The sequence below is a fragment of the Musa acuminata genome, chromosome BXJ2-11 (assembly GCF_036884655.1).
Source record: "Musa acuminata AAA Group cultivar baxijiao chromosome BXJ2-11, Cavendish_Baxijiao_AAA, whole genome shotgun sequence".
NCBI lineage: Eukaryota > Viridiplantae > Streptophyta > Magnoliopsida > Zingiberales > Musaceae > Musa > Musa acuminata.
In genome coordinates this window covers 31651236-31665566 of record NC_088348.1, presented here as the reverse complement: position 1 = coordinate 31665566, position 14331 = coordinate 31651236, and the positions used below count along the sequence as shown (strand labels likewise).

The 14331-nt window shown below is 42.3% G+C and overlaps 2 protein-coding genes across 2 annotated transcripts; both read right to left on the bottom strand.

The window, feature by feature from the left end:
• Positions 1-3735: 3735 nt before the first annotated feature.
• LOC135627329 (expansin-A2-like) lies at positions 3736-4955 on the bottom strand. The gene is made up of 3 exons (XM_065133389.1): positions 4761-4955; positions 4369-4681; positions 3736-4292 (listed from the first exon to the last, which is right to left on the bottom strand). The coding sequence occupies exons 1-3, from the start codon at positions 4909-4911 to the stop codon at positions 3989-3991; spliced, it is 768 nt and encodes a 255-aa protein (XP_064989461.1). The 5' UTR covers positions 4912-4955; the 3' UTR covers positions 3736-3988.
• Positions 4956-8024: 3069 nt separating this feature from the next.
• LOC103972229 (transcription factor RF2b-like) lies at positions 8025-13486 on the bottom strand. Its single transcript, XM_009386495.3, has 4 exons — positions 12803-13486; positions 11772-11904; positions 10498-10582; positions 8025-8633 (listed from the first exon to the last, which is right to left on the bottom strand). Exons 1-4 carry the CDS (start codon positions 13306-13308, stop codon positions 8302-8304), a joined length of 1056 nt encoding a protein of 351 aa, XP_009384770.2. The 5' UTR covers positions 13309-13486; the 3' UTR covers positions 8025-8301.
• Positions 13487-14331: the final 845 nt, after the last annotated feature.

The window sequence follows — 14331 nt, the reverse complement described above, 5'->3', positions numbered from 1 at the left end:
GATGTGGTGGTCCAAGAAAGATGAGGGGAAGGCAGGAATGTAGTTGGCTTTCAGAGAAATGAATGAATGACAAGTGACCTTCACATGGAAATCCTTTGGGGTCGTACCTCATGAGGACCACCGGATGTGGACTAGCAAAGTCAGCATGCAACACCGATCGATCACCAAATAATGAAGCAAAAAATTAATAGGAATTTTCTGCTTCCATTTTCTCCACTTCGATGTCGCTGGATCATATACTGTCTTTGGCATCAGGCATTTTGTTTGGGATCGAGGGCTGCATTGGTCCCGTCAAAGAAGACAATAAGTTCCTTCCTGCTCCGAAGGACACCCATTGATGAAGACAAAAAAGATATCATTGGCCACCGTAGACGTAGACAGATCGTCCATCCACATCCATGTCTTTGCGGATGTACGATCGATCAACGACAAGTTCTCTATGTATTTGTTGGCATCCTCATCTGAAGTTTCTCTTGTGATAATTTTGCATGAAATTAACCTCAAAAACTACAGCCATTGTGAATTCTCAATCTCTCTTTTGTCTCTTCCATCAGCTGGACACTTTGAATCACAATAAATTTTGTTAGTAGATTTCATAGTGTCAATAAGAAATCATGCATTTCCTGTCAATATCTTTTTCCGACTAAACTAGCTAATAACTTCATGTAGTTTGTTATCTTGTATTTTATATTGAGTGGCATATCTTTGTCATTTGTATTACCTTAATCTAATATGAAATGCAAAGAATTGCTATGTGAACCACGCCGTAGATAATTCTTAGATAGTACACAAGGAGAGCAACATGCAAATTAAGGCGTGTGTCAATGGAGTCGAGAAACATGCGTTGGAGACGACGACGGCCCTGTGGTTGAACCGTCACCGTCTTCTGCCACCCTATGCATTTGGCAGCTAACTCTCTACAACCACTCGATCGCCGCCGTCAATTTCCTCCATCTAAACCCCTGGCAAGCCTATACATCCAACGCGGACAAAGGAGTAGGGGGAGCATTAGGTGGCACGTCAATCGTGTCTCTTTCCTTGCCAACCGTGTCAACGATAAGTGTAACTACGTTCCATGAATTCTTGCTGGGGTGTACGATTCTAATGTCCATTACAGGGATGCCATTAAGCTCTATCCCTCGTCTCGTCGAAGAACGCCGGAGTTCTTCGACGTCGACTCAATTATTCTTCTTTGGTAGGTTCCGTGGTTCATTGCGAGTGCGTAATTCATATGTAAAGCTGGGTTCGCATGACGCCTGAATCTTACGTATACATGAAGCATACATATACAGAAAAGATTTCCAATCATCGAGGTCTGCACGAAGATCCTCGTGGGCTCTACGACAGTATCAAAGCTCGCATGCGTAGCATCATGATGATCCTATATTCTTATCTCTCCTTCCGGGAAAATAAGGCCGGGAGGCACACTCATCGGGGATGATGATGAGGATGAGGTTGATTCGAGGCACAAGAGACACAGGTAGGGCGGGGCCTGCTGCTACCAAGGTCATGTAGCTTTAGCTGCAGGAAACTAGATGTCGTCGGAGCTGGGGTTCCATCCTTGTGATTTGTTTACTGTTCCCACAAGTTTCGCAGGTCATGCTTTTAATGATTTGCTGTGCAGCGTAGCCATGCAAGCGTTCCACACCCGCTGGCGCCTGGAAAGCTACAAGTCCAAGGCGGCCGGCCGGTTGCGCGGAGGAAGAAACCAGCCAACGGTTCACTGTGTTGCTGCTGCTCTCTTGTCCCTGTCACTCAAAAACCACTACTGTTTGGTCCCTCGTTGATCTCCGGGGATCCAACGGATGCAGGGAAACATGGTCGCTGCGCATTCAATTCCGCTGGCCCGCCCATATGTTGACATCTCGATCACAATCATATCAGCTTTCACCGTTTCCACCCCCCGGCCTTTTTAGCAGTTCCTCTCTTGCGCTCGTAAAGATCGAGCTACTGGCACAAGCTTTCATGAGAAGACGAGTGTTGAGATGAATTGAGGGCCCGAAAGTGTTGAGATAGTCGGCCTTAATCTGCCAAAATAGGCCAATCATTCTGTAGGAGACAAACTGCACCTAATATACATTACATTATCTTCCCACTGTCATTTCTTTTTCGTGGCATTAATTTCGTCCTTTGCGTGTCCCGACTCAGACGATTAACAAAAGGAATCAGATCTCGTATGATTTGCTTGCCCCACTTGGGTGGAATCAGCTGTGGGGTGATGAGATCGATAGAAAATCTCAATGGTCATCGGCTGATTCATCAAGTAAAGCGTTTTTTTTACTACTTTGCAGCATTTCCGATATTTCTTTTTCCTTTTATTAGAATTCAAGATCGACAATTTGGCGTCGAGATTTTATAGAGTTGTGTGAATGCTCGAGCCCCAACCCAATGCATGGCCCGAGTTCAGGCCCAATTAGGCTCCCAGTCCAATCGAATTTGATTGAGGCTGAGGTTTGGGTCGACGCAAAACAATGTTTTTGGGGCATAAAGGAATGGTTTAACTAGTCAGATTTTAATGATGAGGAATGGGGAAGACATAATATCTGTGATGAAGTATTAATAAAGTAGATTTGGAGGATGATTCAAATTCGATTTGGGTCCTTTTTTCTCGAGGATGTTCATTGTGGAAGTCAGCTTAAAACTACGTTGAGAGTGTACTGACAAAGCTCCTCTGATGCTTAAGTCAACGAAATGACTCATACAAAGCCAAGCTTTATGAAGTCTAATTTGGAATAAAATAGAGTAATCAAAATGATTGATAAGTGACATATCTTTTTACAGTGGCATACTTAAGGCCTTTTATAGTGCTGTGATATTAGGAAGAATTGGAGGTGTAATTATGGATCTATGACTTATCCAAGTTATATATATGATAAATGCGCTAAATCCAAAAGAAATATGGACTCACTTTAGCTTTCACTTGTTAGGAATTAAAGGAGTCGAAATTTCGATCACATGATGTTGAGTCATAATGCACTTACCACGAAGATGTTAGTTGAGTTGCCAACAGCCAGACTGTCCAGCAAAACCTACTCTTTCACATTCATTAATGTTAACTTTCTTCTTTGGAGCTCCATTGGATCGACTCTGTTCAGCGTAGCAGACAACCGTAGAATTCGACATCAAGATCATCTAAGATAGAAGATCAAAAGAAACTTTTGACTTCACAGACAGCGGAGGAGATGGTAAATCTCCCGATCGAAGGGAAATATGTGAGAGGGCCAAGATGTTACCACAGTGACAAGAGATTTACTAGGTGAAAAGCTCTATCATGAGCTTTTCGGTGATCGGCAATGCAAAAGGACAGAGATGCATATGGTTCCACATGGGTTGGCATGGTGCACTTGGAACTGAACTAAGACCACGGGCGGCGGGCGGCGGGCGGCAGGCAGCAAGTCAATGGAGGCAGGCAAGAACACATGGTGGAATCCCATGCCATACTGTGTGTTACCAGGCCGCATGTGCCTTGGCATTGTCTGAAATGCCTCCCGATTCCCCTTAACTTGTGTTCTTCCCAACGTAGAACACAATAGAGAAGCATAGCAAGATAAATGGGGCCCTGTATTGATTGCCTAATCTGTGGTGGAATTATGTTTAGTGGGGGAGAGAATGGAAAGATAAATGGATAGACAAATTATTTTTTGATATATCATTTTAAGTTTTTCTCTTGGTGTGTTTTTGAGTTTTCTGCTCTTCCTTGTGACATACACAGTTAAGGTAAGGTGATGATGGGCAGATAGAAAACATTCATGCACATAGAATGCAAACGAAGTTACAAATTAATACATGTGGTTTGATAAGGCCTTCCCACAAGCCAATATCCATAAGGCAAATTATGTTTAGGAGGAGTAGCACCAAAGAGGGCTATCTATTCGTCTGCGGTAGAGCCTTAGCGGGTGCTACCGAAGCAACCTCGGCAATGGCGGTATAGGAGATAGTGGAGAAGAGAGAGAGAGAGAGAGAGAGAGAGAGAGAGTGGATGGAAGAGCTAAAATTGTCCTCCTTCGAAGGTCTGGCCGAACTGCCAATCGGTGGGCACGACATCGTAGCTGGTGATGGTCCGGCCGTCGCTGGTGGTGACTTGGAAGGAGAGGCTTTGGCCATCGAGATACGCGTTGCTCTGCCAGTTCTGGCCCCAGTTCCGGGACATCACCTGCCACCCGGTCCGGGAGCCCTTGATGGAGACCGCACACACGTCGCCGGCGCCCGCCACGTTGGTGATCAAGACCAGGTTGAAGTAGGAGTGGCCATTGATGGTGAACCTGACGCCTCCTTTCTTCGCGCATGGCACCCTGCCAAGTAGGCAACCATAGACATCATCAGTTACCGCTGTTCGTGCATGTGAGTCTGGCGAATGATTTCACTTGCCTTCTGAAGGCTACCGGCACGATCCCAGCCCGGTACTGAGCGATTTGCAGAAACGCCGGCTCGGCCATGTCGAAGTGCGGGCGAGGAGGATTGCACCACCCTCCATCATCGCTGGGAAGAGCGTAGTTTGGGGGGCAAAAGTTGGTGGCAGTGATCACGATCGAGCCCGGCAGGCACCACCGCGGGTCATCGTCGCACTTCAGCTCGTAACACGACCCGCAGCTGAGCCCGTCATTGAAAAGGGCCGTGCTCAGGGCGGCGGTGTTCGTGCCGTAACCTTGACTGTAGAGATCGCCATACCCACAAGCACCTCCTACATGACAAAAAGCAATCCATGTCTCATCAGATAAAAAGGATCCATGCGTCCGCGAGCAGCAGCAAGAAGCACTCACCCATTGTCCCAGAGGCGTCGCCGCCACCATAGAACGTCGCATGCGCGCTCTGCCAATCGTAAGAGTCACCCAGTGTTCCTCGGGCGAGGAAGCACGAGGAAGAGATGAGAAGAAAGAGCGCGTCGGAGAGAGAGAACCTGGGGATGGCCATCGAATGCGGAGATGGCGCGTTGGATTCCTTGTGGAAGGGAGGAGGGTTTTATAGAGGAGATAAAGGCGAGCGGCTTCGTAACTTTCCTTGCATGGGAGACTCAAGTTGGCGGGAACCCTGAAACATGTGGCAGCAGCAGCAGCAGATATCCAAATCAAGAGCACATGCAGATGTTCCAAAGAGAGTACCGAACTATGGAAGACAGGGACCGCCTTACCACCTGCACTGTTTGCTGTGAATACATAGAGTAAGCCATCCTCTCGATGCTCTCATCGATGGTGTGATTCCTAAGAGCAAGGATCGATCACAGGATACGTGATAAACAAGGCCAGGAATCTTGACGTGGCAGATTGTCCGTCATGTGATCTGTTCGATACGATCACTAAACGGACAGCCATCAATGCATGCATGCATGCATGCATGAATACTAACCAATATACTAACTGGGACGAGCAATGCAGATTGGGCTTCCAAAACGGAGGAAGAACACAGCAGCAGCCCTACCATGTTAGAAGCACATGGGTTTGCGGACATCGCGGTCAATCGGCTTGGCGTGGAGTGGTCTAATGTCTTTTTGGAGCCATTCTAATTGCAGACTGTGGCACATGACGATTCATCTCTCTCTCTCTCTCTCGCTCTCTCTCTCTGTGTTTTCGATCCAGAATAATTATAGAGATAAATAATGAAAAATATTAAATGAAGCATATCTTGTGTGGGCGAGTCCCTGTTGATTGATATGACATAAATGGACCGGATAACGGGACGAGGTACTTCATTCGTTCCTTCTCATCGTGTACGCAAAGATGCCCTATGAGAAACTACGCTGTGGATTACCGCGTCTGTCCTTATCATTTCCGCATCTGAAGGTTGAAGGATGATGCTTTTGGTGGCCAAAGCACGGACAGAGCAAGTGAGGTGGGCGACAACTTGTCGTCGCCATGCTCAGGTCAGACCATCTGCGTCTCTATTGCCGCTTATGCGTAATCAGTGGATAGTGTTCTCAAATGGCACTTGTCTTTCTTACTACAAACACAAGAAGAATCTCTACATGAATGAACTGTTGAGTTTGCTTCAGACAAAAGCAACTGGTTCGAAACAGCTTGGCGGATGCGAACGCTTCGTATTCCTCCAGAAACAAGACGATAGATAGATTTATCCTTTGACATTTACTTGCGTGGATTTTGATACCTTTTCAGATGTGTATAAGATTTCATGACTTGATGGATGATGAAGAGCATCTGCGGCGACGACGACATGTGGACTCTATAAGCCATCCCAACTGTCGGCAGAGACGACTCAACGAGATGGGAAGCTGAAAAGACCCTTTCCACTGCCACTGTATGCATGATTATAGTCGATTATAATAGAAGGGATCGGGCAGGAGAGGTTTTCACTTTAAACCTCGGTTCTTTGGTCGTTCTTACTTACCAGTGAGCTCATCTTCAAGATGTTGATCCAAACATGCACCTGATAATGGCTTTGATCGATGACATGCCACTAACGTTCTTGGAAATGCATGGCTATCATCATCAGCATCATGCAGTGGTTGTTTCAATATACAATCATAGATTGTATAGCCGATCGGATAATTCGCTTGACATTACGTCTTACCACGATTTTGATGCTTTCAATATCGTTCTCCTGTTGCCTTCTCTCTTTCTTTCTTTCGCTGCTCCTGTGCACCTACCTATCTGCACAGTGACAACGACCTTGGATTCTCCTGTGGTTCAGACATGGCACGAGCATCACGATGGAAATATAGTTGGGACAGCAAGAGAATCTTACGCTTGCTCGGAGTTGATGATTCTGTGATTTACCTGAATATGATTCACATAAGTAGGTTATACACACCCGTCAGCTATTCATGCGAGGCTGGAATTGGGTAAATTCCCATCTTCTTTCATAGTTGGATTCTCTTTAATATGTACACTTGCTTTATTAAGCTCTTTGGTCTAATATTAGGTTGAGCCGATCACGATTTTATGATTCTAAATTGAATCGGAATCGATGAGATGGTTCGATTCAGGATATGTGATCACTGAATCAAATCTTAAGATGAGTATGATGAATCTTTAATCATAGTGTTTAATTAAGAATTTAGACCTCACCATGAAACCTTATGAGATCAACACCGTCGAAGCCTACCAAACAAGTTCATGGGATTTTGGCCCCTACATCCATGGGCGGCGTCCATGAGTGTGACCTCCAGTCGATTTGGACGGTGGGAATCAAGAGGGGGATGTCGACTCCACAAGAGGGGTCTACGTCGAAGTAGCACCGACGCTCTCAAACATTGCTTCGTCGTCATCCAACCGGAGAGGATGACGAGCCTCACCCACTGCAGCATATGCGCTGCCTCGTTCGTTGCCTTCGACTCCCGCGGGAGGCGTTAAAGTCACCTGGACAGGACAGGGCACGTTTGGTGTCTGCAGTTGGTAAGCAGATGAGGTGAGGCCGTCAAAGGGACGCGTTAGCTACCGGTCTCCCCTTTAAAACGCCGACTGTTTCGAGCCTCTGTTCGCTCGTTCGATGTATCCCGCATGAATGGCCTAATGATTTTGATTCCTCTGCTCATCAATCAATCGATGTGAAACTGAATACATTTACCATGAAACGCCTACCAAATGTACTGCCCATGAAAGTTTTCCACCGCGCGGATGGACGAGAAAAGTGCTCACCGTCTTTCTAGCTTCGTCGTTCAAGTTCTTCGAATCATCGCCATGTGAGGTTTGGACAGTGAGCATCATCATCATGGCTTTAGAAATTCTCATAATAGTTGGATGAAGCATCCATAAAGGACTTCGACTACGAGGAAGAACTCATCTTCTTTTGACTTTCGATGTAAGTTTGAACTAGAATCGACTTTGGGACTTCTTGCTACTACTTCACTACTTTAGGATGCTTTGAATTTGTATCTTTTGATTTTATAAGTATAAAAGTGTGGAAGAGTCATATTCTTCCTTTTGGTTGGTTGACCTTAAAAGAAGATTAACCATGGTTTACTGTAACACTAAACTCCACAACAATCCCAATTAATCTTCCAGCTCAAAAGAAAGCATATCGCTTCAAAATTTTAATTTGTCAGGAAAAAAACACAGCATGTTTGTCATCAAAATTAAAAGTTTCAAGAACATCAACATAAAACAGAGTAAAGTACAGATTTGTCAGATAGTCATCAACACCAAAACAAATAATGAGAAGATGGCAATATCTACAAACAAGGAAGACACGGCATTCAGAAATTTGAATCACATATCTTAAATGAAAAATAATAATATCTCACAAAAAGAAGATGGAATCACTCATAGAACACCATCGTCCTTGAGAGAAGCTTGATGAAGTCGGGCTTTGGACAGATGAATCAAACTAAACATGTTGCTCACAGTCTTGCTAGGAATTGCAGCTGCCCTCACTTGCAGTGATAGAGTTATCTGGATTGAGAATCTCTGAGCCCTTTCTGATGTCTACTCCTGGAAGTACCATAAGGTGACCCTGCTGCATCATATTCGATGGCACACTGTTGTTATCAAGTTGAGACTGCTGAATCTGAGCTTGAAATTCAAAGCCTCGTTGATGATTTCGTGGTTGCTCCTGTGAAGGCATCACAAACGGTAAGAAAGGAAGGTTCATGAGTCCTAGATTATATGCCTCGCTTCTCTCCACTTTTTCCCCGGTTGCAATCTTAAGCCTTTCGACTTCCTGCTTCAACCCATCACTAATGCCTGAAGACAAATCATTAAAGAATGTTTCAGTTATAAAGAAGTTCCGATTTTATACAATTGTTCTAGAAGTATAATATCCTGCAAAGGAAGAGCACCATGACAACAAATTTTAAACACAAAATATTTGATTCTAGGGAGCAAAAGCAAACAAAATTTACTGGATTCTTCTACCAATAATTTTGTTCACCGGATATACCTTCAAAAAAATAAAGATGGTATAGAAGAGATGCTCCACCAGGAGAATTAACAAATGATGATATTTCTACAGAACAAAATCTAAGCTCCACCAGGGTTAAAAGGGTCTGCATGGAAATTTAAATACTTGTAAATTTAACAAAAGTCGTCCCAAGAATTGAGAAACTCCTTTTAAGCAAGCTAATATGCTGCAGTTCATAAATTCTTAAAGCTCCAACAGGATTCAAAGGGTCTGCATGGAAATTTAAATACTTGTAAATTTGACAAAAGTCAACCCAAGAATTGAGAAACCCCTTTTAAGCAAGCTAATATGCTGCTGTTCATAAATTCTTAAGCAGACCAGAAATGACTTAGCAAAAGGATATACCAGGAAACCTACATATTGCTGAAATGTTCTAGTAAAAATAATTCAATGCTCTGTAATGGTGATTTGACACCTTGCCATGCTTCAACATATAAAAAAGAAATCTAGAGTTAATCAATAATATCACTAAACAGTCATAAGATCAATGTATTATAACCAGGTTTGACTAAAAACCAAAAATGGTGCTTGATGTCAGGTTCCTTGTTACGGCTGTACATCTGGCCCAGAGAGGTGTTGTGCTGAGGGACAAAACTCCGAAAGGGAGGCTAAATTGGACATGGAAGTGGTAAGCATCAGTCAGTCACATGGGAGATCAGATTCATGAAAAACACATGACGGTGATGGCTAGGCAGATGGGTCCTGGGAAAGTATTCAAAGCCGCTTGCTGACCTAGTCTATTTGGACTTCATTGGGATGGCAATGATGCACCAAAATTATGTTGTACCTGCATCCCATGCCATCTTCCCCTTGATAGTGAACAAGTATGGATGGCTATCGATTACACCACTTATAAATGATCTCAGGAACTTATAGGCATCCTTACATGTAAACGAGATATTGGAACGTAAGAAAGAAGAAATAAAAGGGAGAGATGGAGAGGTAGGAAGAAGAACGAATAGAGAGAACGAGCATTTAGAATGTAATTTATCGATTGGTCAAAGTAAAAGAAATAATAGCTTGATAATTCTAAATATTCAAGTTATCCTTTCTCACTAATCTTTTCCAATCTCCATGATGCTCCTCAATGTTACACTCCCACCGCTGACACTTTATTTCACAACTCATCCATATATGACCCTAAAATATGTTCAATTTACCACCCACAATCACAAAAGACCCTGCACTAGAATTACCTACTCATCCGTGTGTGCCATCGTTGCATGTCACCCAGTATGGAGTTGCTTTTCCAACCCGAAGCACATCCTAAAAAGGACTCTAAAAGAAAGATAAGAAGATCTTGTAAAGTCAACTAGGCTCATATTTACAACATATAAATATGTGAAAAGGACATCAGTTAAGGAGAGTATATTGAGGCCATGAACCAGTTCTTGAATCAGGACTCTAGCAATAGAAGGGACCTCTCCTGTGTGTGCGCTTGTGATTGTTTCCATAATTGTCTGTCTACATGCTTGCATGTTTGTGTGAGTATACTGAATTTTGTAATGGCATACAACACATGCAAGACACCAACAGCAGAAAGCAGAAACTAACAGGTCAAGGAAAGGCTGGACACAGATAAAACATTCATGTATATGTTCTCTTCTTCTTAAAATTTTGTAATTTGAGAAAGATAAAAAACCTGACCATCATTCAACTGAGCTTGTTGCTCCATAGATTGTAGCCATAACTTCAGTCCTGCATTTTCAGTGGCCAACTCAGATATATCTTTCTGGAAAGAAGCAACAAAATTATAGAGATATTAGTCATATTTCTAAAGTTATCTGACAATTGAGAAGCATGAAGAAAAAGGCCTCAAACTTGTTAAATGCAGACCATAAAGCAGACAAATTCTTCCGAACGTGCAGTGTGAATATTTTAGTTTAAGGCAAGTGAACATGTTAATGGAACACATACTGACAGTATTAATTCAAATCATCCTGATTTTTTATGCACAATCCAATATCCATCTGTTGCTAAAAAGAAAAAAAATTGCTATCCATAAAAATTCAGTGGCTCAAACTAAACAACACATAGGCTGCACAAATAATATCATATCGTAGACAGAAGAGAAGACACGCATAGAGGAGAAATGGATTATTTTAAATGCAGAACATATACAAATTAAGAAAAGAGCATGCAACCAGACATTAGAATATATTTTATATGATTAATACCATATACAACTTATTACAACAGCTGCTAGTCCTTCACTTCCATAATTAAACTAACTATTCCTTTCCCTGTTAGAGTAACTAATGATGATAGAAAAGGAAATAAAACACTTGATCCCTAGCCAACTATAGATTCCTTCAAGTAATTCCAGCAGTACCGTTTGCCTTATGAGACACAATTCTCTTTAGGACTTGACATAAGATCTAACATTAGCCACAAATAGTTCCGACTTGTTGACTCTTTCTAATTCTTAGATAAACAGACTCTAACCAACTCCAGAAACGTGGACATTTACTAATCAAATCCAGTTGTTTTTTCATTCTCATTTGGATTCTTTTGTAAGACAAAACCAGTGATCTGTGGATAATCAGAAATACAGAGCCAACATATGTAAAACAAATTTATCCATAATCTGACTCAAACAAAGACCCATTACCTGAGACTAAAACCAAATCATCAACTGAGACGCAGCATAAACTTGACTAATCCTACGCATAAGCTGACAATGGTTGCAACTTAAGAACAAATCAAAACAGGCCAGCATGATGGAATTCACAAATCTAGTCCAACTAGAACCAAATTGCTTCATGGTTTTGATGGATGAACCGCCACTCCGGGATGCATCAGCAACAAGACTGTAGTGAGTCCGTAATGTAGCACATTAAACATACTAACATACTAATTGCCTTAACAAGCAAGAAGAAATAAATCACAAAAGAAAGTGAAAAAAAAAAACTTATAACAACCTGGAACAGTGTAAGCTGTGCTGAAAGAGTGGTAGCTTCGGTTTGAAGAGTCTGTACTTTTCGCTCAAGTTCTACAATATAATTTGCTTTCCGTTGTTTCGAGCGAGCTGCAGACTGACGATTTGCTAGAATTCTGCATATAGTCATGGAAAATAACTCAAAATATGCTTTTATACTAGCATACAAGCTTGGAGAAACATATGATAATAAATTCACAAATAAATGAATTTAATTGTGAGTCCATTTCACTCATCGCAAGAAATAACTCCGTGAAGAAAATGAGACTACAAGAAACTAAGTGAAATTGTGGAGGCAAGAAGATACAATTAGTACCTAATTGGCAATATCGAGTCCATAATTTAACCAAATTTTAAATATTTTGTAATTAAGGATATGGCTTCTCATCATATAATGTTTGTTTATATTGACTAACATGTTTCACTAAGGGAAATGTTTGACATGATTGGAGGTAGCCTCTCGAATAAAACCATCAACATAAAAGCTATCACTGTTAGGTATGCTCTCATGTTTCGAGATAAGGCAGCTCTGAATTATAAAATTTCTCAATTTGACAACTTGCCAACTTTTAGCTTATTTTCATTTAATTCATCTTGCTTGATGATCTAATCAATGGAAACAGGAAATTGACAAGATATTGAAGATATAGAAATAGAATCTGAGAAAGAGATGAAGCAACATCCTGATGGGGCAAGAGATGCACTTACAACTATCAAAGGATTACTCGAAAATAAGAGAAAGAGGAAGGAAACAACACAAGGATAACTTAAATCGTGGACTACTTCGTTGTACTCGATCAATTTCTAGTCGATCGTATCACTGGCAATCACAAAACCGTAATGCGGTCCACAAAAGCAAGTGGATGCGAGAAGCAATATAGGGAAGCATCCAACCCCCTCCGAAGAGAAAAATGAAACCCAATTCAAGCAATGCTGTCACGAACCCAACAAGAAGAAGAGTTCAGGCATCGGCGGAACCCTAATGAGACTGAAATGTTGGTGGAATGTGCAAACCTCTTGGCCCTCTTTGGGTCGATCACCGCCAATTCCGCAAGCTTCTCGGGCGGCATGGCTTTCTTGGCCTCCATCACGTCCCCGAACACTCCCTCGCCTCTAGAGCTGGACGCATCGACCGAGTTGCTGTGCCGATGCTTCGGCCGGGCGGCGGCATTGCCCTCGTTCCCCGACAAACAATCCACCGCCGACCGATCCCGAGGGCCCGAGTGCTCGGCTGCTTCCGAAGCGGGTGCTTCACCGTCCTCCATCCCCGATCCGATCTTCTCCACGTCCATGTAAGTCCGGAAGACGTCGTCCTCGGAGGCGGGGCCCAGATGGAGGTCCTCGGAGATCCGGAAGGCCAGCTCGGACTGGGCCCGCCGGTGGTGGGGTCCTCCGAAATGCGGCGCGGGATCAAGGTCGCCGCCGCCGCCGCACATAGACGGCGGCACGACGGGGGCGTTGGGGCAGGGGAGGTTGGGATTGGGAGTCGTCGGGGGAGGGATCAAGGATTTCGACGGCATTCGGCTGCCGCTTCGTCCGACGTTGATGATGCTTCTCCCTCTTCCTTAATTCGGACACAAGGCGAGGAAGCAAAAATTGGGGAGGAGGGAGAGAGATCTCCGGCAGCACACGAACTGTGGATGTCAGGAGAGACAGGGAGAGGGGGATAAACTCGGCTAACCCCCTCGGTAATAATAAGTATGTTCCTACTTTTTCATATTTAGGATCCTTTTTTTTTTTCTTTTTTGTTTCCCCGTATTGCCTTGTGTTGGTAATCTGTCTCCTTTATTTTCTTTGGTCCAGAATTCCACATGGACTTTTGTGAGCTTTAGGCACAGATGGTTTGCTTTGTTGGGATCTTCATGCTCTTTTTTTCAGCACCAAATTATATATATATAAATATATATATATATATATGATAATTTTTTTTTAAAAAAATATTTATTCTTATTTTTAAAAATATTTTTTATTTATTCTCATGAGAATATTTTTTTATTTTATAAAAGAAGAGATTACTCTTGATCTCTATCATATCATCCTATCACCATTTGTGTTTTCTTTTTGAACTACTCAGCGAGGAACGAAAGCGAAGAGAAAGCAAGCAAGAGCATGCTCCGAGATGATGGTGAGGGACTTAGTTCTCAAAAAAAAAAAATTTATATGAATGGATATTATATATAATTATGTCTTATATCATTAATCATGATTTCGATCAACATAAGTTATTAAGAGATGATGAATGAATGATCATGATTTATATCATCAGAATAAGGGTCGTTAACCTTCAAATGATTCAAATCGACCTTTCAGCATTATGCGCTATAGAATATTCATCATTTATTTGAATATTAAAATAATCTTATTTTATATGAGTATTAAAAATAATTATGAAAATATATTATGTTTGGTTCATAAATTCATCATTTAGATTTTTCACACATAATTTCATATATATTAGTCAAACTAGTTCAGCTCAAATCTATATAATTTTAAATCTTATTGTAGTCATGGTTGACTTCTGATTAAGTTAGCCATTTATCGAT